Source organism: Pseudophryne corroboree, chromosome 3 (assembly GCF_028390025.1).
Source record: "Pseudophryne corroboree isolate aPseCor3 chromosome 3, aPseCor3.hap2, whole genome shotgun sequence".
NCBI classification, from domain to species: Eukaryota; Metazoa; Chordata; class Amphibia; order Anura; family Myobatrachidae; genus Pseudophryne; species Pseudophryne corroboree.
Genome location: NC_086446.1, coordinates 486,618,827 through 486,641,809, shown reverse-complemented (window position 1 = coordinate 486,641,809; position 22,983 = coordinate 486,618,827). Strand labels below are relative to the sequence as shown.

Sequence of the window (22,983 nt, the reverse complement as noted above, 5' to 3'; positions counted from 1 at the left end):
CCTAATTTCCAGCTCCGCAAATGATCCTGTTATGTTTTACTGTTACCATGGTGATGGTTTTGTTCACTGGGCGGGCAAACGTCGTCACGTTGACCCTGTGGTCTCTGTGTGATGACGTACCCGGAAGTAAGTCCGGCGGCGCAAGCCGGGGACGGTGCACGAGGGTGTTCTTTAGAGTATAAAGGTAAGATTGTTTTATATTGTATTTTGTATCCTCTGATGACGGTTGATTAAAACCGAAACGTTAGTCTAAGCAGAACCGAGTGGTCTCCGTTACTGCTTTGTGGAAATCCGAGAGTGCCGCCATCACATCTATCTGTACAGCTTTTTTAAGCTTGGAGGGCACCCGGTGAGGTGAATTTTTTTACAGGTACGAGTGCCGAATATTCCTTTTCTATGATATGAGTTCGTTTGCCATAACGAAGCTCTATTAAGGCACCACCATTGCATATTTACCACCAGCACTATTCTGACAACTACATCATTTGATTTGTTTGTCAGTAAGACATTATGGATACTTTGCATGAGGACGTACCTGGATTCCGGCAAACGCGTTTGCCACAGGGGGAGTTTCTCTCATTGTCGGACATTGATGCAGAGCGTATCCTCATTAAAGACAAATTCAAATCCACTACAGCGGATGACTCGGCGGAACAGTTGTTTGCACAACTTTTGAAATTAAAAAACCGAGAGACTGATTTTTATCTACATGGGGTCTGCCTCTCAGATTATTACCGCGACAGGATGCTACCAAGGGGATTCCGGATACGCAATACTCCCACAATAGGGAGATATAATCCGGAGTTCTGTAGAAAGTGGGCCGCAGTGCTCAATAAGGCCTCGTTTGACCTTATCCTGTTAGTGGTGGAAGAGGCCACCAGGGAGTTAGAACAGACCCGGATAAAGATCAGAGAATTGGAATCAACCACTCTGCCAATCTTGCATGCTGACAGTAATGGTGATTGGATGTCCAAGTTAACACAACAGGTGGAGAAATACAAAAATGACCTTATTAAATTTAAGACCAAGAAGCTGGCTACTGTCACAAAGGACTATGTGGAAAATAAAGTCTACATGTGGGCCAACAATCCATCAGTTAAAACCCACCCGTATCGACAACGGCCATACAGAAGATCTCGTCGCTTCCCGCTGGAAGGGGAAACCTCCAGTGGCACCTCTAACAGCGAATCTGACGCTGCCTCTTCACAGCGACGTCCACGAACGCAGCAAGTCCCTTTAGGAGTGAAAACCAGGGCACAACGAGAAGGACCGGTCGAACAAGAACCAGACGAGGCAGGCAATGTGAAAGGGAAGGGAGGAAGAGGAACAAAGTCCAAGAAGTAGTATACAATCTGTCTTCACGGACATTAACTGATGCTGAAGTCAGCATACTATCTAAAGGACTGAATTTTGTGCCCACTAATCCACACAAGACTTTTGATAGTAAGGTGGATCTATATAGATTTAACAGGCAATTACGCCTCAAGGAATTCTTTAATTCTAAGCCTGATGTATCAAAGTTGGATGATTGTCCCGTGAGGCCAAAATCAACCTTTGATCCATACTCCACCAATGCGGCCATTAAGGTATTTACTAAAACTCTATCTGATTGTATAGATACCTGTGATGTTAACAGTAAAAATTATGCCTCTAACATTACACCAGCTGAACGGGAGGCTCTACATCATCTTTCGACATATCCTGATATCACTGTGCGCCCCGCAGATAAAGGGGGAGGCATAGTGGTACAGGATCTTGTCGACTATAAGCATGAAGCTTATAGACAGTTAAATGACACCTCTGTCTATGTCAGATTGGTATCTGATCCCACGAGTAAATACACAAATGAGCTTAGTTTGATATTAGATAAAGCTGTGAAGGAGGGGGTTATTTCCAACAGCACACGCTCAGCACTCATGGTTCCGGCACCCTGTGTGCCAGTTTTTTACACAATCCCCAAGTTACATAAAGACCCAGTCCGTCCCCCGGGACGGCCGATAATATCAGCTAGGGGCTCTTTGTATACTAATGTATCTAAATATGTTGATTATTTTTTTGCAGCCTGTAATACAGAGTGAGGTAACCTACTTAAAAGACACCTCCACTTTTTTACAAAAATTACGTGAGGTAAATAATCTCCCAGAAACTTGTTGGTTATGTACGGCTGACGTTGTTAGCCTGTACACCAGCATTCCACATAGCCGTGGACTGGAAGCAGTAAGCAACCTCATAGATGGTAATCCCAAATTTACAGGTCCTGTGATCCAATTTTTTATGGATCTAATGCATCTTATACTTAACAGGAACTACTTTTTATTTAATAATGAATTTTTTCAACAAATAAAAGGCTGTGCGATGGGGTCTTGTGCCGCACCGGCATATGCTAATGCCTTTATGTTCTGTGTGGAACAGGCATTATTTTTTTCTAATCCCCAGTATAAATCCAATATAGCGATGTATACTCGCTATATTGATGACGTATTCATGCTATGGACAGGGACACGTGAGACCTTTTATAGAGATGATGCACCAAGTAAATTTGATGGATGATTCGATCAAATTTACTTTTGATATACAGGCAGAAACCATTAATTTCCTGGATGTGAAAATAGTTAGAAAGAATGGCTTATTTATCACCTCCATTTACCAAAAACCGACTGATGTTAACAGTCTACTATTAGCCTCCAGCCATCATCCAAAACCCTTGAAAAGTGGTCTCCCGTACTCACAGTACCTACGGGTACATCGTATTTGTAGCAGTACAGAAGAAGAGCATAGGCAAATGGAACTTATGACTTCCAGATTTTTGGAGAGGGGGTATAACAGTGAATTGTTACGATCAGCCAGACAAAAGGCCATGTCTCAACCTAAAATTCCCGTCACAGTTACAGCACCTAAAAAACAGGCTCAGGATGTGTTTGTTTGTGTGACTGATTATACTACATCGAGTCACATAATTAATAAAACAGCCAAAAGATTATGGCCTATAATACAGAGGGACCCAGATCTCTCTAGCATTAGTTCTAGCAAATTGATGTCATGCTATAGGAGGGGCAGCAACATACGAGATGCTGTTGTACACAATGACATCTCACGATATGCTGCTGCAGAGACGGCCACTTTTCTGACCAAAAAACCAGGGAATTATAAATGCATTGGCTGCGTGACTTGTCAGTATCTGGAGACCGGTGATTACATCACACATCCGCACACCGGCGTTAAAATCAAGATTAAACAAGTTCTCACCTGTACAAGTGATTTTATAGTATATTGCATTAAATGCCCATGTGGGCTCTATTACATAGGCAAAACGTCCTGCCCATTTAAAGTGCGCATGGGTCAACACAGGAGTGCTATAAAACAGATACTGGAGGGTAAGCAAGTGGACCAACCGGTTGCTAAACATTTTAGAGCACACCAGCACAGTCTTGCCACCCTTCGGTATAAAATGTTGGAGCAGGTCCCTTTAACTAAACGAGGGGGGGATAGACAGAAGATACTGTTGCAGAAGGAGGCACGTTGGATACACCGGCTTAACACGGTGGCTCCTAATGGCCTCAATGAGACGCTGTCACTTACTTGTTTCCTGTAAAATTTTATATATGCATTTCTTCAATAACCATCATAACTGTAATTTTGGTATGGTTGAGTTAGGTTTACATGACTTTTCAACATTGCGGTATGTAGAATTTCACAAAGTATCTAAATTATGATTGTAACCTAATTTCCAGCTCCGCAAATGATCCTGTTATGTTTTACTGTTACCATGGTGATGGTTTTGTTCACTGGGCGGGCAAACGTCGTCACGTTGACCCTGTGGTCTCTGTGTGATGACGTACCCGGAAGTAAGTCCGGCGGCGCAAGCCGGGGACGGTGCACGAGGGTGTTCTTTAGAGTATAAAGGTAAGATTGTTTTATATTGTATTTTGTATCCTCTGATGACGGTTGATTAAAACCGAAACGTTAGTCTAAGCAGAACCGAGTGGTCTCCGTTACTGCTTTGTAGAAATCCGAGAGTGCCGCCATCACATCTATCTGTACAGCTTTTTTAAGCTTGGAGGGCACCCGGTGAGGTGAATTTTTTTACAGGTACGAGTGCCGAATATTCCTTTTATATATATATATATATATATATATATATATATATATATATATATATATATATATATATATATATATATATAATATAATTTCTCTAACGTCCTAAGTGGATGCTGGGGACTCCGTAAGGACCATGGGGAATAGCGGCTCCGCAGGAGACTGGGCACATCTAAAGAAAGCTTTAGGACTAACTGGTGTGCACTGGCTCCTCCCCCTATGACCCTCCTCCGAGCCTCAGTTAGATTTCTGTGCCCGACGAGAAGTGTGCACACTAGGGGCTCTCCTGAGCTTCTTAGTGAAAGTTTTAGTTTATGTTTGTTATTTTCAGTGAGACCTGCTGGCAACAGGCTCACTGCATCGAGGGACTAAGGGGAGAAGAAGCGAACTCACCTGAGTGCAGAGTGGATTGGGCTTCTTGGCTACTGGACATTAGCTCCAGAGGGACGATCACAGGCCCAGCCTTGATGGGTCCCGGAGCCGCGCCGCCGGCCCCCTTACAGAGCCAGAAGAGCGAAGAGGTCCGGAAAAATCGGCGGCAGAAGACGTTCCTGTCTTCAATAAGGTAGCGCACAGCACTGCAGCTGTGCGCCATTGCTCTCAGCACACTTCATACTCCGGTCACTGAGGGTGCAGGGCGCTGGGGGGGGCGCCCTGAGACGCAATAAAACAGGATAAAAATACCTTACATGGCAAAAAAATACATCACATATAGCTCCTGGGCTATATGGATGCATTTAACCCCTGCCAGAATACACAGAAAAACGGGTGATAAGGCCGCCGAAAAGGGGGCGAAGCCTATCTCCTCAGCACACTGGCGCCATTTTCCCTCACAGCTCAGTTGGAGGGAAGCTCACGGTCTCTTCCCTGCAGTCACTACACTACAGAAAGGGTTAAAAAAAGAGAGGGGGGCACAAATTAGGCGCAGTATTAAAACATACAGCAGCTATAAGGGGAAAAACACTTATATAAGGTTATCCCTGTATATATATATATATAGCGCTCTGGTGTGTGCTGGCATACTCTCCCTCTGTCTCCCCAAAGGGCTAGTGGGGTCCTGTCCTCTGTCAGAGCATTCCCTGTGTGTGTGCTGTGTGTCGGTACGTTTGTGTCGACATGTATGAGGAGAAAAATGATGTGGAGACGGAGCAGAGTGTCTGTAACAGTGATGTCACCACCTAGGGGGTCGACACCTGAGTGGATGTACTGTTGAAAATTACGTGACAGTGTCAGCTCTGTATAAAAAACAAACAAACAGTGGTTGACATGAGACAGCCGGCTACTCAGCTTGTGCCTGTCCAGACGTCTCATAGGCCGTCAGGGGCTCTAAAGCGCCCGTTACCTCAGATGGCAGATACAGACGCCGACACGGATACTGACTCCTGTGTCGACGGTGAAGAGACAACCGTGATTTCCAGTAGGGCCACACGTTACATGATTGAGACAATGGAAAATGTTTTATACATTTCTGATAATACGAGTACCACCAAAAAGGGGTATTATGTTCGGTGAGGGAAAAACTACCTGTAGTTTTCCTGAATCTGAGAAATAAAATGAGGTGTGTGATGATGCGTGGGTTTCCCCCCGATAACAATTGATAATTTCTTAAAAAGTATTGGCTGTATACCCTTTCCCGCCAGAGGTTAGGGTGCGTTGGGAAACACCCCCTAGGGGGGATAAGGCGCTCACACGCTTGTAAGAACAAGGGCTCTACCCTCTCATGAGATGGCCGCCCTTAAGGATCCTGCTGATAGAAAGCAGGAGGGTATCCAAAAATGTATTCACACACATACTGGTGTTATACTGCGACCAGCAATCGCCTCAGCCTGGAGGTGCAGTGCTGGGTTGGCATGGTCGGATTCCCTGACTGGAAATATTGATATCCTAGATAAGGATAGTATATTATTGCCTATAGAGCATTTAAAAGATGCATTTCTATATATGCATGATGCACAGCGGAATATTTGCCGACTGGCATCAAGTATAAGTGCGTTGTCCAATTCTACCAGTAAAATGGTCAGGTGATGCGGATTCCAAACGGCATTTAGAAGTATTGCCTTTGAAAGGGGACATTTGGGGTCGGTCTTTTAGACCTGGTGGCCACGGCAACAACTGGGAAATCCACGTTTGTACCCCAGGTCGCCTCTCAAAATAAGACGCCGTATTATCAGGCGCAGTCCTTTGTTGGCAAGCGGACAAAAGGTTCCTCTTTTCTGCTCGTGACAGAGGGAGAGGAAAAAGGGTGAAGAGATTACCCAGTTCCCAGGAACAGAAACCCTTTCCCGCCTCTGCAAAGCCCTCAGTATGACGCTAGGGCCTTACAAGCTCAGGCACGGTGGGGGCCCGTTCTCAATGAATTTCAGTGCGCAGTGGGCTCACTCGCAAGTAGACCCCTGGATCCTTCAGGTAATATCTCAAGGGTACATATTGAAATTCGAGACGTCTCCCCCTCGCCGTTTCCAAAAGTCGGCTTTACCGACGTCTCCCTCTGACAGGGAGGCAGTTTTGGAAGCCATTCACAAGCTGTATTCCCAGCAGGTGATAATCAAGGTACCCCTCCTGCAACAGGGAACGGGGTATTATTCCACACTATTGTGGTACCGAAGCCAGACGGCTCGGTGAGACCGATTCTAAATCTAAAATCTAAAATCTTTGAACACTTACATACAGAGGTTCAAATTCAAGATTGAGTCACTCAGAGCAGTGATTGCGAACCTGGAAGAAGGGGACTACATGATGTCTCGGGACATCAAGGATGCTTACCTTCATGTCAAAATTTACCCTTCTCACCAAGGGTACCTCAGGTTATGGTACAGAACTGTCACTATCAGTTCAGACGCTGCCGTAGGGATGGTCCACGGCACCCCGGGTCTTTACCAAGGTAATGGCCGAAATGATATCCCTTCGAAGGAAGGGAATTTTAGTTATCCCTTACTTGGACGATTCCCTGATAAGGGTAAGATCCAGGGAACAGTTGGAAGTCGGTGTAGCACTATCTCAGGTAGTGTTGCGGCAGCACGATTGGATTCTCAATATTCCAAAATCGCAGCTGGTTCCGACGACTTGTCTTCTGTTTCCTAGGAATGTTCCTGGACACAGTCCAGAAAAAAAAAAAAAAAAAGGTGTTTCTCCCGGAAGAGAAAGCCAGGGAGTTATCCGAGCTAGCAGGAACCTCCTAAAACCGAACCAAGTCTCAGTGCATCAATGCACAAGGGTTCTGGGTAAAAATGGTGGCTTCCTACGAAGCAATCCCATTCGTTAGATTCCACGCAAGAACTTTCCAGTGGAACCTACTGGACAAATGGTCCGGGTCGCATTTTCAGATGCATCAGTGGATAACCCTGTCACCAAGGACAAGGGTATCCATCCTGTGGTGGTTGCAGAGTGCTCATCTTCTAGAGGGCCGCAGATTCGGCATTCAGGACTGGGTCCTGGTGACCACGGATGCCAGCCTGCGAGGCTGGGGAGCAGTCACACAGGGAAGGAATATCCAGGGCTTAGGGTCAAGCCTGGATACATCACTTCACATAAATATCCTGAAGCTAAGGGCCATTTACAATGCTCTAAGCTTAGCAAGACCTCTGCTTCAAGGTCAGCCGGTGTTGATCCAGTTGGACAACATCATGGCAGTCACCCACGTAAACAGACAGGGTGGCACAAGAAGCAGGAGGGCAATGGCAGAAGCTGCGGGGATTCTTCGCTGGGCGGAAAATCATGTGATAGCACTGTCAACAGTATTCATTCCGGGAGTGGACAACTGGGAAGCAGACTTCCTCAGCACGACCTCCACCCGGGAGAGTGGGGACTTCACCCAGAAGTCGTCCACATGATTAAAAAACTCGACAGGTATTGCGCCAGGTCAAGAGACCCTCAGGCAATAGTTGTAGACGCTCTGGTAACACCGTGGGTGTACCAGTCAGTGTATGTGTTCCCTCCTCTGCCTCTCATACCCAAGGTACTGAGATTGATAAGATGGAGAGGAGAAAGCACTATATTCGTGGCTCCGGATTGGCCAAGAAGGACTTGGTAACCGGAACTTCAAGAGATGCTCACGGAGGATCCGTGGCCTCTACCTCTAAGAAGGGACCTGCTCCAGCAAGGAACCTGTCTGTTCCAAGACTTACCGCGGCTGCGTTTGACGGCATGCCGGTTGAACACCGGATCCTGAAGGAAAAAAGGCATTCCGGATGAAGTCATCCATATCCTGATCTAAAGCCAGGAAGGATGTAACCGCAAAAACATTATCACCGCAATGGCGAAAATATGTTGCGTAGTGCGAGGCCAGTAAGGCCCGACGGAGGAAATTCAACTGGGTCGATTCCTACATTTCCTGCAAACAGGAGTGTCTATGGGCCTGAAATTGGGGTCCATTAAGGTTCAGATTTCGGCCCTGTCAATTTTCTTCCAAAAAAGAACTAGCTTCAGTCCCTGAAGTTTAGACGTTTGTAAAAGGGGTACTGCATATACAGCCTCCTTTTGTGCCTCCAGTGGCAATTTGGGATCTCAATGTAGTTTGGGTTCCAAAAGTCACATTGGTTTGAACCACTTAAATCTGTGGAGTTAAAATATCTCACATGGAAAGTGGTCATGCTGTTGACCCTGGCCTGGGCCAGGCGCGTGTCAGAATTGGCGGCTTTATCCTGTAAAAGCCCTTATCTGATTTTCCATTCGGACAGGGCGGAATTGAGGACTCGTCCTCAGTTTCTCCCTAAGGTGGTTCCAGCGTTTTCACCTGAACCAACCTATTGTGGTGCCTGCGGCTACTAGGGACTTGGAGGAATCCAAGTTGCTGGATGTTGTCAGGGTCCTGAAAATATGTTTCCAGGACGGCTGGAGTCAGGAAATCTGACTCGCTGTTTATCCTGTATGCACCCAACAAGCTGGGTGCTCCTGCTTCTAAGCAGACTATTGCTCGTTGGATTTGTAGTACAATTCAGCTTGCACATTCTGTGGCAGGCCTGCCACAGCTAAAATCTGTAAAAGCCCGTTCCACAAGGAAAGTGGGCTCATCTTGGGCGGCTGCCCGAGGGGTCTCGGCTTTACAACTTTGCCGAGCAGCTACTTGGTCAGGGGCAAACACGTTTGCTAAATTCTACAAATTTGATACCCTGGCTGAGGAGGACCTGGAGTTCTCTCATTCGGTGCTGCAGAGTCATCCGCACTCTCCCGCCCGTTTGGGAGCTTTGGTATAATCCCCATGGTCCTTACGGAGTCCCCAGCATCCACTTAGGACGTTAGAGAAAATAAGAATTTACTTACCGATAATTCTATTTCTCATAGTCCGTAGTGGATGCTGGGCGCCCATCCCAAGTGCGGATTGTCTGCAATACTTGTACATAGTTATTGTTACAAAAATCGGGTTATTATTGTTGGGAGCCATCTTTTCAGAGGCTCCTCTGTTATCATACTGTTAACTGGGTTCAGATCACAAGTTATACGGTGTGATTGGTGTGGCTGGTATGAGTCTTACCCGGGATTCAAAATCCTTCCTTATTGTGTACGCTCGTCCGGGCACAGTATCCTAACTGAGGCTCGGAGGAGGGTCATAGGGGGAGGAGCCAGTGCACACCAGTTAGTCCTAAAGCTTTCTTTAGATGTGCCCAGTCTCCTGCGGAGCCGCTATTCCCCATGGTCCTTACGGAGTCCCCAGCATCCACTACGGACTATGAGAAATAGAATTATCGGTAAGTAAATTCTTATTATATATATATATATATATATATATATATATATATATATATATATATATATATATATATATATATATATATATATATATATATATATATATATATATATGCTATTGGACCCAACATACGCCAGGTCACTTCACTCATTGCCTCTTACTTTGCCCCATCCTGCCCTCTACTCCGTCTGATATGTAATGCATTGTGCTGTCCATTCCCTCCCCAACTCTTTGTCCTTCAATGTTCTGCCTGCCTTCCCAGTCCCTATCTGTATGTTCTGTATTGTGCTGCCCCCCATTGATATGTTCTGCATTGTGCTTTCCAGCCCCTCCCCAGCAGTCAGTCCTGCGTTCTTCTGTCTGCCCACTCTACATCAGTAAATTGTGTGTGCCCCTCCATCTGTATATCCTGCATTTTGTGCTGTCGTGTATGCTCTGCAAACCCTGACTCATTGTCGCTGCCAGTTCCTCCACATTACCATCCCTGACCAGGGCCGGATTAACAATGGGGCGGATGGAGCTGCAGCTCCAGGCCCTCCAATGAAAATAGGCCCTTTGCCCACATTATGTGTTGAACTCGGGGATAGGATTTTATTTCCACTTGCATAGCATTTCACCATGTACAATCTGCCAGTCGCCACAAAATCCCTCCCCCATCCCCTGTCAGTCGTGAAAAGTGTCAGAATCCCTTACATGATACTAATTGCGGCGCAATGGAAGGCTTTACAAGTCGTTACTGCACCGCATAGGGTCTCAGCACCTCCTCCTCAGCGTGTGATGTCACACCAGGGGCTCGGCTGCTACAGTCCCATTCCACCTCCAGGTCCCACCTCTCACTGTATCCAGTCACGACATGGGCTTCCCACTTAACACTTTTTCCTGACGCCTGGCAAGTGACTAAATGCCAGGGGATGTATTGGAGCTTGGCCACCCAGGTCTTCCCTCCGAATACTCTTACTTGCTGGTGGCTGGCTGGCCTCTCCCCAGACACTGTGTGATTTATCACTCCTTGTGTCATGCATATGCATTAAACTATTTGCTGCTGAAGGAATCCAGGCCCAGGAAGCACTTGTAACTCGGATACCCCTTTCACATCTCCAATGCCGGATCCCACCCGGGAATTGGAAACGGGTTCTTCCCGGGTGGGTTCCGGCATTGGAGACTATGTGCTGGCTTCCCGACCTGGCAAATTGCTGAGTCGGTTGCCATAGCAGTGGGGGCGGAGCCGGCGCTGGGAGATGAGCTCATCTCCGCGTCACCTCTCCTTGTAGTAAACGGGTCCCGGATTGCCTCGACCTGGGAATCCATTTACGCTGCCACTGACCTGGTATTCAACCCGGGAATAACACTGCCTTTTTCTCGGGGTGAATTACCGAGTCAGGTGACCCAGTAATTCGGACATAGCCCTTTCACACTGCACACTGACCTGTGTCGATACCGGGTTACTTGTGCGATGTGAAAGGGGTGGTAGTCGACTCCCACGGAACATGATGGATGAGAGGAATGTACAGAGAATGGAAAGGTCAGTGAGCTTATCTCTTGGGGTGAAAGGGCAATACTTTTGACAATACGGTCATCTGCTGAGCAATTTAATGACCACAGCATGTGAAATGGGCATGCCCTATGATCATGTTCTATTCTTCAGATTATTTGTAAAACACAGTACATCAAATAAAACAAGATACCAATTAATGTTAAAGAGATCCTTTATGTAAGTAAAGAAGGAATCCTTTTGTGTTGGTTATTCAGTTGTGACACAGTGAAATGAAAGTATCTGTGTAAGCATAGCACAAATGGGTTGGGATTGAAATGCCGGTGGGCGGGTTGCCAGCAGTCAGAATACCGACCACAGCATCCAGCTATTCAGAATCTCCACAGAGGGAAGGTAAGTAGACTTACTTTCCCCAAATGGCCCTCCCTTGCAGCAGCCTAAACCTAACGCTCCCCGGGGGTGCGTAAACCTGCTCCCCGGCACAGGCTCATTCGGGATTCCAGCTTTTGACCCTATTCAGGATGCTGGTGTCGGCATTCACAGTGAGGTTGGGATTCCGGCATCGGTATTTCGACTGCCAGGATCCCAACTGCCGGGCTCCTGACCAGATCCCGCACAAACATGCATTAGCATCATCAGATTTTAGCACCTAGAGTATATACAGTAGATCTTCTACTTTCTAACATATGATTGTACCCAAAAGGTGGAAACACTGTAATGAGTAGGCAGAAGAAATGCTACGAGGACTGTGGATGTATTATTGTGTACATGATACAGTATATGTGTATTTGGTGGGAAACTTGTGTGTTACATGGTATGACATACACTATGATGGGGGAAATTAATACATATGTAAGAGCAGGGGTCACATCTACAGTACAGGTAAAATAAAAAACTGCACATACAGAAAGGTGGTGGTGGTGGTATCACTGCTGGGGTGATGGTGCTTGCATTTTCATACTCTAATCACCTGACTTTTTCCCATGTAGTCTGTTTTATTGCTGTGCATTGTCTCTAGATTTGTCAATTTACATGACATTGTACTTTTATCAGTGGCAGATGTTTCCTATTGGCTGCAGGACTACAACCCCCCAGGTAAAATCCACCACCCAGCTCTGTGTCAGTGAGCCAGGTGCAGTACGTGACTGCACTGGCTTCACTGTGACAGACCGTGTCTTCCTATTGGAAGTCCTACCTGTCAGTCACAGATGCACAAGGCAGTCCCATTGGGAGGCATTTCCTCCCTCTGGGACTGCCAGACCGTGCTGCAGCAAGCAGAAAGCTGGCTTTCTGTAGGAAGCCACTCCCTGCCTTTGGCACAGCCCAGTATGGCATCTATGGACTGCAGCGGATACAGTCCATAGAAGCTGGGGATTTGCGCATGTAGTAACACTGTGGCATCTGCACATGCACCGGTCTGTGCACCTGCCAGATCCATTGCACAGGTGCCAGGCCCTGGTTGACAGGGCTCAGCTCTACTTTCCTCCTCTCCTGGCAGTGGTAAGCCACCCTACTAAACATAAGTTTACTTCTTCCGTTACTCTCACATTTGGCTGTTTGCTTCATAGTACCTACAGTTACAGCTCCATCTCCTGTTGATTTCACCCCACCTAATAACATATTGTACATACCTATAACAAGGGGCCACTCAGAGTATTTTCCATGACCACATCTCTTATCTAAGCCACCCTTGCACCCAGTCACATTACAAAACCCAGCTACCTGCCCTGCTGGGATCTACTACATCACAGGTTCTCAAACTTAGTCCTCAGGACCCCACACGGTGCATGTTTTGCAGGTCTCCTCACAGAATCACAAGTAAAATAATTAGCTCCACCTGTAGACCTTTCAAAATGTGTCAGTGAGTAATTAATGCACCTGTGCACTTGCTGGGTTACCTGCAAAACATGCACTGTGTGGGGTCCTGAGGACCGAGTTTGAGAACCACTGTACTACATGATGTGCACAAATCCTCCCAGGATCACTGAGGAGCCAGAGGCTGTGACCTCAGAAGAAAGAAAATATGTTTTCTGTAGAAGTGAGTCCACTGCAGTGTCAGCCTGAAGCAGTACAGAGAACACTGTGGCAAGCACTTCACACAGATATCATATTGCAGCACAAGGCACTGAGACAGGGTGTGTGACCATCTTTTTGTGCTGTGATTTGTAATCCCACATGCAGCACCATAGTATCAAGAGTGGGGTGGGATTCGTCACACACCAACAAATCCTACCTCACTGACACTGTGATACTTTACATGTGATCAGAAGTCACAGCATAAAAAGATGGTTACTGACCACCATCCCTGTGCCCACATGATTGTGCCCCGCCTAATATAATGCACTAATAATATAAACAATGGATATGTACTATAACAAAGAATGTAAGGGGAGCTTTCTCTCAATATATAGTACATTACTAATACTCTGGTGGAGGACTGCTGAGAGAGGTGTTTCTCTATAAGCTAGGGGGTCCCTTCAAATTGTTGCTAAGGGGCCCACAAAGTTCTAGTCACACTCCCATAGCACAGGCCACCCCTCCCCCACAATACTGGTCACACCCCCACAACAGTCACACCCCACGGTGATGGTTACTCCCACTGCAGCGGCATACAGTGGGCCCTTCATATAATTCAGCTCTAGGCCCATGATGCTCTTAATCTGGCACTGTCCCTGACATCCTGGCATTGCCAGGTCTCACTGATATGTCGCCTCTAGGTATTGTCCTCTCACTCACTATGTTTTGCTTATCCTCTGCCCCCCCCCCCTCCCCCCCTTCATTTTGAATTGTTCTTTTTTTTTTTTCCCCCTATCTGTGGATAGCTTACCCTACATGCCTAGGTCCTCTTGAGCTCCTCTACTACTCCAGATTCTGCCACTGGTTGCCATCATATGACGTCTGTGCCGCTGCCTGTGATACCGGTGGCAGCCAGGCTACTTGGGTAATGGGGTAGAACAGGGAGCTGATCACCCTGACAGCCCACTGGATAAATTACCGCTTGGCAGTAAGGCAAGCAGGTACTTGAGCGGCTGGGCCGGTAGGTAACATGGTACGGCGTATTGGCCCGTACCACCTTACATAAACCACTGAAATATAAAAAATAAAAAAAATTCTTCTGTAAGCCCCCCATCAAGATAAACATAATAGAAGGATGATTTCAGGAGTTTGTTAGTATATTATATATGTAGTACGTTTATTTAAAAAGAAAAAAGAAACCTTGGTTAACATCTGTTCCAGAGAACCAATGTTTAGGATTAAACAATGGGGGTCATTCGGATCTGATCGCTGGGCTGCGTTTTTAGCTGTCCTGCGTTCAGATAGTCGGCGCCTACAGGGGGAGTGTATTTTCACTGTGCAAGTGTGCGATCCTATGTGTAGCAGAGCTGCTAAAAATCAGTTTGTGCAGTGTCTGCGCAGCCCAGGACTTACTCTTCCAGTACGATTGATTCCTGCTGATCGGGGCCGGAGCTGACGTCAGACACCCTCCCTGAAAACGCTCGAGTCCGCCTGCGTTTTTCCGGACACTCCCTGTAAACGGTCAGTTGCCACCTACAAACTGCCTCTTCCTGTCAATCACCTTGCGAACACCCGTGCGATCGGATTTTTCGCACCATCTCATCGCTGGCCAGCAATGCCTGTTCCTGTTGTCCAACACGCCTGCGCATTGCGGTGCATACGCATGCACAGTTAGGATCTGATCACCCGCTGTGCGGAAACGCACAGCAGCGATCAGATCTGAATGATCCCTAATGTTTTGTAGCTAATGTTAAAATCATTGGTCCTTCCAATGTTTTCTATCGATGTCCCATCCACCTCTGAGACTCTATATCAAAACAAGACTCTATACGAGGACAACCCTTAAGCCATACCCCTGCATTTCAAATCTATGACCGTCTCCTAAAATCACTTTAGCCTACCCAAAGAAACCACAGGGCTGAATGGGAGAGAGACCTCGTCCCATGATTAGGCAAGGGGTAATTTGATAGAGGGAATTGCAAAAAGTTCTTCATCTGCTAGACTCGAGGAGACATCCTTCAAGAATAATTGCAGTTGGTATTACACACCATACAAGCTGCATAGGATGCATCCTAGTGCAGATCCCAGATGCTACTGTAGGAACTGTGGCCTCATGGAAACTCTGCATATGGTGGTCTTCTCCTATAATGGGCCTAATTCAGTGTTGATCGCAGCAGCAAATTTGTTAGCAGTTGAGTAAAACCATGTGCACTGCAGGGGGGGCAGATGTAACATGTGCAGAGTGAGTTAGATTTGGGTGGGGTGTGTTCCAACTGAAATCTAAATTGCATTGTAAAGCAGCCAGTATTTACCCTGCACAGAAACAAAATAACACACCCAAATCTAACTCTCTCTGCACAACTAATATCTGCCCCGCCCCCCCCCCCCCCCCCCCCCCCCCCTGCAGTGCACATGGTTTGCCTAACTGCTAACAAATTTGCTGCTACGATCAGCTCTGAATTACCGCCAAAACTCCGTGCTGGAAGCACCCATTCAGAAGGGGATCCGGATGATTGGTCAATACCAAATGGTTGACAGGTTCACACGGTCGACATGAGTTTTTTTGATTTCTTTTTCATTTTTTCATACTTTACCATCTACATGGACTTGGGGGGTAATTCGAAGTTGATCGCAGCAGGATTTTTTTTAGTAGTTGGGCAAAACCATGTGCACTGCAGGGGAGGCAGATATAACATGTGCAGAAAGAGTTAGACTTGGGTGGGTTATTTTGTTTCTGTGCAGGGTAAATACTGGCTGCTTTATTTTTACACTGCAAATTAGATTGCAGATTGAACACACCCCACCCAAATCTAACTCTCTCTGCACATGTTAAATCTGTCTCCCCTGCAGTGCACATGGTTTTGTCCAATTGCTACCAAAATTCCTGCTGCGATCAACTTGGAATTACCCCCTACATTGGTAACCTAATTGAGGCACACTCATTGGGGTTCCACATGCTGGAAGGTAAAATTTGATACCCAAGAAACATGAAAAGTTCATGTTGACCTTTTCATGTGTTGACCATTTTTGTGTTGGCCTTTTGTGCATGTCGCCCATTTGGTGTTGATTTTTGACTATCTACCTATCATTCAGAAGGACCCATGGATCGATCTTCCTTATTATACCCCTGAAACCCTTCCTAAATGTAAAGCTTCACTGATTCCTTTCCATTTTCTATCCCTACTGAGACCTAGGGCTGGATTCAAATGCTACCTTCCCCTCCCGGCCGTGATCGTGTCCGCCGCCGGTATTCTAATGTTACTGCCAACGGGCGCAACAGGTTCATTTCAGTTCGCTACTCCCGGAGGTAGCGAACTGAAATGCGCGTACAAAGACCCGTTTGGGTGTAGGTGCTTTGCGCGCCTAAACTCGACTGTACTGAGCGCAATAGGGGCAATAACGGGCCATTTGAATATGGACCCTCTATCTCCCGTCGCTTTAGATGGGAGATAGGGGGCGCGTTAAGATTTGAATCCGGCCCCTAATGTTCTTACTGCTATGGGGTATATGCAATAGCGGGCGAATTTCAGAAAAAGGCGAATTGCGGGCCGTTTTCGCCGCAAAAAATCAATTCGCCTATGCAGTGCAGTACTTTATCGCAAAAAAAACGGCCCGTCAAAATTCGCCTTTTCTCAATTCGCGTTTTTCCGAATTCGCCTTTTCTGCAATGGTACAGATGCTGCAATTCGCCTCCAGCATATTCAATTCAAGTTTGGAAATTCGCCTGCAGTGCTTTTAGACAGCAAATTCGCGATTTTCACTCCGCCACACTTTGGAGGGTGAAAACAAATAAAAAAATTTTAAACATGTTTTTTTTTGTGTTTTTTTTTTTAGGAATAGCAGATCTATTTATATTAGAAGGGATTAGGTTTTTTTTTTTTTTGGGGGGGAGGCACAAATATTATTTATATATTTTTTAAAATAATATTTTTTTTTTTTTATTGCTGGAACGTAAAATCAGAAAAAAAAATGGCGTGGGGTCCCCCCTCCAAAGCATAACCAGCCTCGGGCTCATTGAGCTGGTCCTGGTTCTAAAAATGCGGGGAAAAAAATGACAGGGGATCCCCCGTATTTTTAAAACCAGCACCGGGCTCTGCGCCTGATGCTGGTGCCAAAAATACGGGGGACAAAACGAGTAGGGGTCCCCCGTATTTTTAACACCAGCATCGGGCTCCACTAGCTGGACAGATAATGCCACAGCCGGGGGTCACTTTTATGCCGTGCCCTGCGGCCGTGGCATTAAATATCCAACTAGTCACCCCTGGCCGGGGTACCCTGGGGGAGTGGGGACCCCTTCAATCAAGGGGTCCCCCCCCCCAGCCACCCAAGGGCCAGGGGTGAAGCCCGAGGCTGTCCCCCCCCATCCAATGGGCTGCGGATGGGAGGGCTGATAGCCTTTTTGTGTTCAAAAAAAAGATATTGTTTTTTCCATTAGTACTACAAGTCCCAGCAAGCCTCCCCCGCAAGCTGGTACTTGGAGAACCACAAGTACCAGCATGCGGGAGAAAAACGGGCCCGCTGGTACCTGTAGTACTACTGGAAAAAAAATACCCAAATAAAAACAGGACACAGACACCGTCGACAGTAAAACTTTATTACACACTGCCGACACACACATACTTACCTATGTTCACACGCCGACATCGGTCCTCTTCTCCATGTAGAATCCCGGGGTACCTGAAAAGCAAAGTTCAATATACTCACCTTAACCAGGCTCCAGAGATAAATCCACGGACTTGGCAAAATAATAAAACGCATTTACCCGCTCCATAACGGACTGAAAGGTGTCCCATGCTGACACATGGGACACCTTTCCACGATTAAGATCTGTCAGTGACAGTTGTCACTGACAGGTCTCTAAGCCAATCAGGAAGCGCAATTGCGCTCACCTGATTGGCTGCTCGCTGTGACAGCGCCTCGCACAGCTCCCTCCATTACTTTCAATGGTGGGAACTTAGCGGCTAGCGGTGAGGTCACCCGCCGGTCAGCGGCTGACCGGCGGGTGACCCCACCGCTAGCCGCTAAGTTCCCACCATTGAAAGTAATGGAGGGAGCTGTGCGAGGCGCTGTCAGTGTACAGACGGCGTCCAGCCAATCAGCTGAGCGCCACGGCAGTAGCGCTTCCTGATTGGCTGAAGGGACGTCAGTGACAGGGAGTCACGTGACGTCCCGACATTCGGGAGAAAGGAGTGTAATGTGAAAACATTACACTCCTTTCTAGTCCGGTGGACCGTGATCGTTTTTTTATTTTACAAAGTACGTGGATATACCCCTGGACCTGGACCTCTGGACGGACGCTGGAAGGTGAGTATAATTTTTTGACAGGTACCCTCGGATCGTCGGAGATCGTTGCAGTCGGCGTGTCAACACAGGTAAGTATGTGTGTGTCGGTGTATGAAATAAAGTTTTACTATCAAGGTGTGTGTGTCCTGTTTTTATTTGGGTATTTTTTTCCCAGTAGTACTACAGGTACCAGCGGGCCCGTTTTTCTCCCGCATGCTGGTACTTGTGGTTCTCCAAGTACCAGCTTGCGGGGGAGGCTTGCTGGGACTTGTAGTACTAATGGAAAAAACAATATCTTTTTTTTTTACACAAAGGCTATCAGCCCCCCCATCCGCAGCCCATTGGATGGGGGGGGACAGCCTCGGGCTTCACCCCTGGCCCTTGGGTGGCTGGGGGGGGGGGACCCCTTGATTGAAGGGGTCCCCACTCCCCCAGGGTACCCCGGCCAGGGGTGACTAGTTGGATATTTAATGCCACGGCCGCAGGGCACGGCATAAAAGTGACCCCCGGCTGTGGCATTATCTGTCCAGCTAGTGGAGCCCGATGCTGGTGTTAAAAATACGGGGGACCCCTACTCGTTTTGTCCCCCGTAATTTTTGCACCAGCATCAGGCGCAGAGCCCGGTGCTGGTTTTAAAAATACGGGGGATCCCCTGTCAATTTTTTCCCCGTATTTTTAGAACCAGGACCAGCTCAATGAGCCCGAGGCTGGTTATGCTTTGGAGGGGGGACCCCACGCCATTTTTTTCACAGATTTTACCGTTCCAGCAATTGGGCAGGAAGGCGAATTCAGCACGCCCACTGCTCGCCGATTGGCCGGAATCCGCCTGCGGGAGGGGCGAATCTGTTTTACATTGAATATAGTGAAACCAGGGTCCCGGCGACAGGGCTGCGGCTGGCGATAGCGGGCGAATCATACAGAGGCGGATCTAATGCCGCGATTCGCCCGCTATTGCATATACCCCTATATATCTAACATCTAAGGGAATACAGCAGTATGCATTTACTTGCCTCCCTCAAATAGCGTGTCATTCCACCTTTGTAAGACACCGTCCTGGGTACCTTCTCTCTAACTATACCCTTCCTTTTTCACCACCCTCCCATTTTTATCTGTGCCATTGTTTTGACCACCCCACACACCCTGCCCCACCATTGACAAAATGTAAATGTCTGTATTTCACTTGTTTCCTAACTACCTCTGTATGAACCACTTCAAATCTGCTACTCATAGTATATCACGTAACAGTGCAGTTTCCGTGATACACGTCCCCTGCGTTTCCTCAGTTTGCTTCTTTAAGACTTTACCTTCAGAATGGAGCTGGACCAACATGTAAAAGGCCTGAAGACCAAGCTGAAGCCTCAGGTAAGATGACTGTGCTGGAGTGTCAACATCTATTGTCTGCTGTTCTCCAGTAACTCCATTTCCAGTGTTACATGTATTATCTGTATTTAAAAAATGATCCCACAATTCAGCCAGATCCATGTTTAGAGTTATATGTATTTGGAAATTCACTAAACATTGGTTTTGCAGAGTTTTGCAAACCGATGGGACCCACCGCAGTTCTATGCCTAATATACAGCATCTCTTAAAGATTGTTTTGACCTTCTAAACAGAACACATTGTAAATCCCAATCTGTTTCTAAATCCCTAACCTGCTTCAGTTTACAAGTGCTGCACAGGTCCCAACGATCTGTGCAGGCCCTTAAGAAAAGAAAAGGTAAACAAACTAAATAGAAAATAAAGAAAAGAAAAGGTGTGGGGGGCTTCCAATCTGAAATTGTTAACCAGCCCTAGGCCTTTAAGACTAAGCTGTTTAGTGTAAAAATTTGTGGGCCACGAAACAAGAGTATGGGGTAAATTTACTGCGATGGGAGTTCTATTTGAGATGGAATGTTGCGAATAGTAACCAATCGGATTCTATGCATTATCTTCTCAAAAGTGCTAGATAAATGAGCAGTAGAATCTGATTGGTTGCTATGGGCAACATTCCATCTTAAATAGAACTCCGATCTTAGTAAATTTACCCCTATGTATCAATGATCCTCCTGGATACTGCAACCCTTCTTTCATTATAAGCCACTTTGGCAGGACCATAACGAGGGGTATTTGCCTGGTGCCACAAGGCTGAGGGTGGGGAATGGTCACTGCCCCGACAGCACAGCACCACCCTGTTCTATCAAAGCAGCACCCAGCTTCCAACTCTTCTGCTGCTTCCCAGGCACATGCTGTGTCATGATCTTACATGTGGAGGGGGAGCATTCAATTCTGGTTCTAGAACTATAGGTATCGCCTGCTACTGATTATTATTCCTTATTTCAGCCAGCTCTGATGCTAGAGTCACATGTACAATCCACATTTGAATATTTATTTTTCATCTAGATGAATAACCTGGAGTCTGACATCAGACCTTATCTGAGCAGTTGGTTTGAAGATTCTGTGTTGCCAATCCACAGAGTGGTGAATCTGTTCCAGGAAAAATTTGCATATTTGTTGCATGCGGTAAGCTATTCTTATTCAAAGTGTAAAGTGGTCACTAAACCCTACAGAGATGCTTTATTATATTAGATATCTGTTTTTAACGGATACATACAAAAGTTAAATGAGATTAGATTTGGGATAAGGGTTTGTTCAAAGCATAGCAATAATTTGTGTGAACTGCAGACTTCCTGTCAGTAAATCTATAGGAAGTACAGCACAGATATAAGTGCAGAAAACTGTTGCCCATAATATATAAAGTATAAGTGAACTTCAATATTTAGTTGACTTTTAGTACAGCTGAATGTGTGCATATTATACACTTACAACTTGCTCTCTATATGCAGGCGCTGAGTTACAGTACTGTCGAAATCATAAATTCTGATGAGAGAACTCTGAATGATATCAACAGGTAAACACTTGTCATGTCACATAGAGGATATGGTGATAGTAATTTTCTCTAACGTCCTAGTGGATGCTGGGGACTCCGTAAGGACCATGGGGAATAGACGGGCTCCGCAGGAGACTGGGCACTCTAAGAAAGAATTAGGACTACTGGTGTGCACTGGCTCCTCTCTCTATGCCCCTCCTCCAGATCTCAGTTAGAATCTGTGCCTGGACGGAGCTGGTGCATTTTAGTGAGCTCTCCTGAGCTTGCTAATAAAGTATTTTAGTTAGGTTTTTTATTTTCAGAGAGATTCTGCTGGCAACAGACTCTCTGCTACGTGGGACTGAGGGGAGAGAAGCAAACCTACTAACTGCGGCTAGGTTGCGCTTCTTAGGCTACTGGACACCATTAGCTCCAGAGGGATCGAACACAGGAACTTAACCTTGGTCGTCCGTTCCCGGAGCCGCGCCGCCATCCCCCTCGCAGAGCCAGAAGACAGAAGCCGGCGGGTGAAGCAAGAAGACGTCAAAATCGGCGGCAGAAGACTCCTGTCTTCATATGAGGTAGCGCACAGCACTGCAGCTGTGCGCCATTGCTCCCACATTACACCCACACACTCCGGTCACTGTAGGGTGCAGGGCGCAGGGGGGGGGGGCGCCCTGGGCAACAATTGAGTACCCCCTGGCAAAATAGGGCATATATACAGCTGGGCACTGTATATATGCATGAGCCCCCGCCATTATTGTACACAAAATCGCGGGACAGAAGCCTTCCGCTGAGGGGGCGGGGCTTCTTCCACAGCACTCACCAGCGCCATTTTCTCTTCACAGCACCGCTGAGAGGAAGCTCCCCAGGCTCTCCCCTGCAGAAGCACGATAGAAGAGGGTGAAAAGAGAGGGGGGGCACATAAATTTGGCGTAAAAACAATATATACAGCAGCTACTGGGTTAACACTAAGTTACTGTGTGATTCCTGGGTCATATAGCGCTGGGGTGTGTGCTGGCATACTCTCTCTCTCTGTCTCTCCAAAGGGCCTTGTGGGGGAACTGTCTTCAAATAGAGCATCCCCTGTGTGTGTGGTGTGTCGGTACGTGTGTGTCGACATGTCTGAGGTAAAAGGCTCTCCTAAGGAGGAGATGGAGCTAATATGTGTGTGAGAGGGTGTCTCCGTCGACAACGCCGACACCTGTTTGGATATGTGTAAGTGCTAAGGTGAATTTATTGCACAAAAGATTAGAGAACAGACAGGAAATCTACCCATGTCTGTCCCTCTGTCGCAGAGACCTTCAGTATCTCTCAAGGCTCACTATCCAAAATAATAAACACTGATGTCGACACGGAGATTGACTCCAGTGTCGACTCCGATAATGCAAAGTTACAGCCAAAATGGCAGAAAAGTATTCAATATATGATTATTGTAATAAAAGATGATTTGCATATCACTGATGACTCATCTGTCCCTGACACAAGGGTACACATGTTTAAGGGGAAGAAAGCTGAGGTAAATTTCCCTCCTCTCAGAATGAAAAAGAGCGGGAATCTCCA

General features: G+C 46.8%; 1 protein-coding gene across 1 annotated transcript in view; it reads left to right on the top strand.

The window, feature by feature from the left end:
• C3H17orf75 (chromosome 3 C17orf75 homolog) overlaps nt 1–22,983 on the top strand; it is a 52,736-nt gene that overhangs the window by 9,278 nt on the left and 20,475 nt on the right. The window contains exons 5-7 of the mRNA XM_063960900.1: nt 19,880–19,937; nt 20,955–21,074; nt 21,398–21,462. Coding sequence (XP_063816970.1) covers nt 19,880–19,937; nt 20,955–21,074; nt 21,398–21,462 — 243 coding nt within the window. The remainder of the gene's footprint in view (nt 1–19,879; nt 19,938–20,954; nt 21,075–21,397; nt 21,463–22,983) is intronic.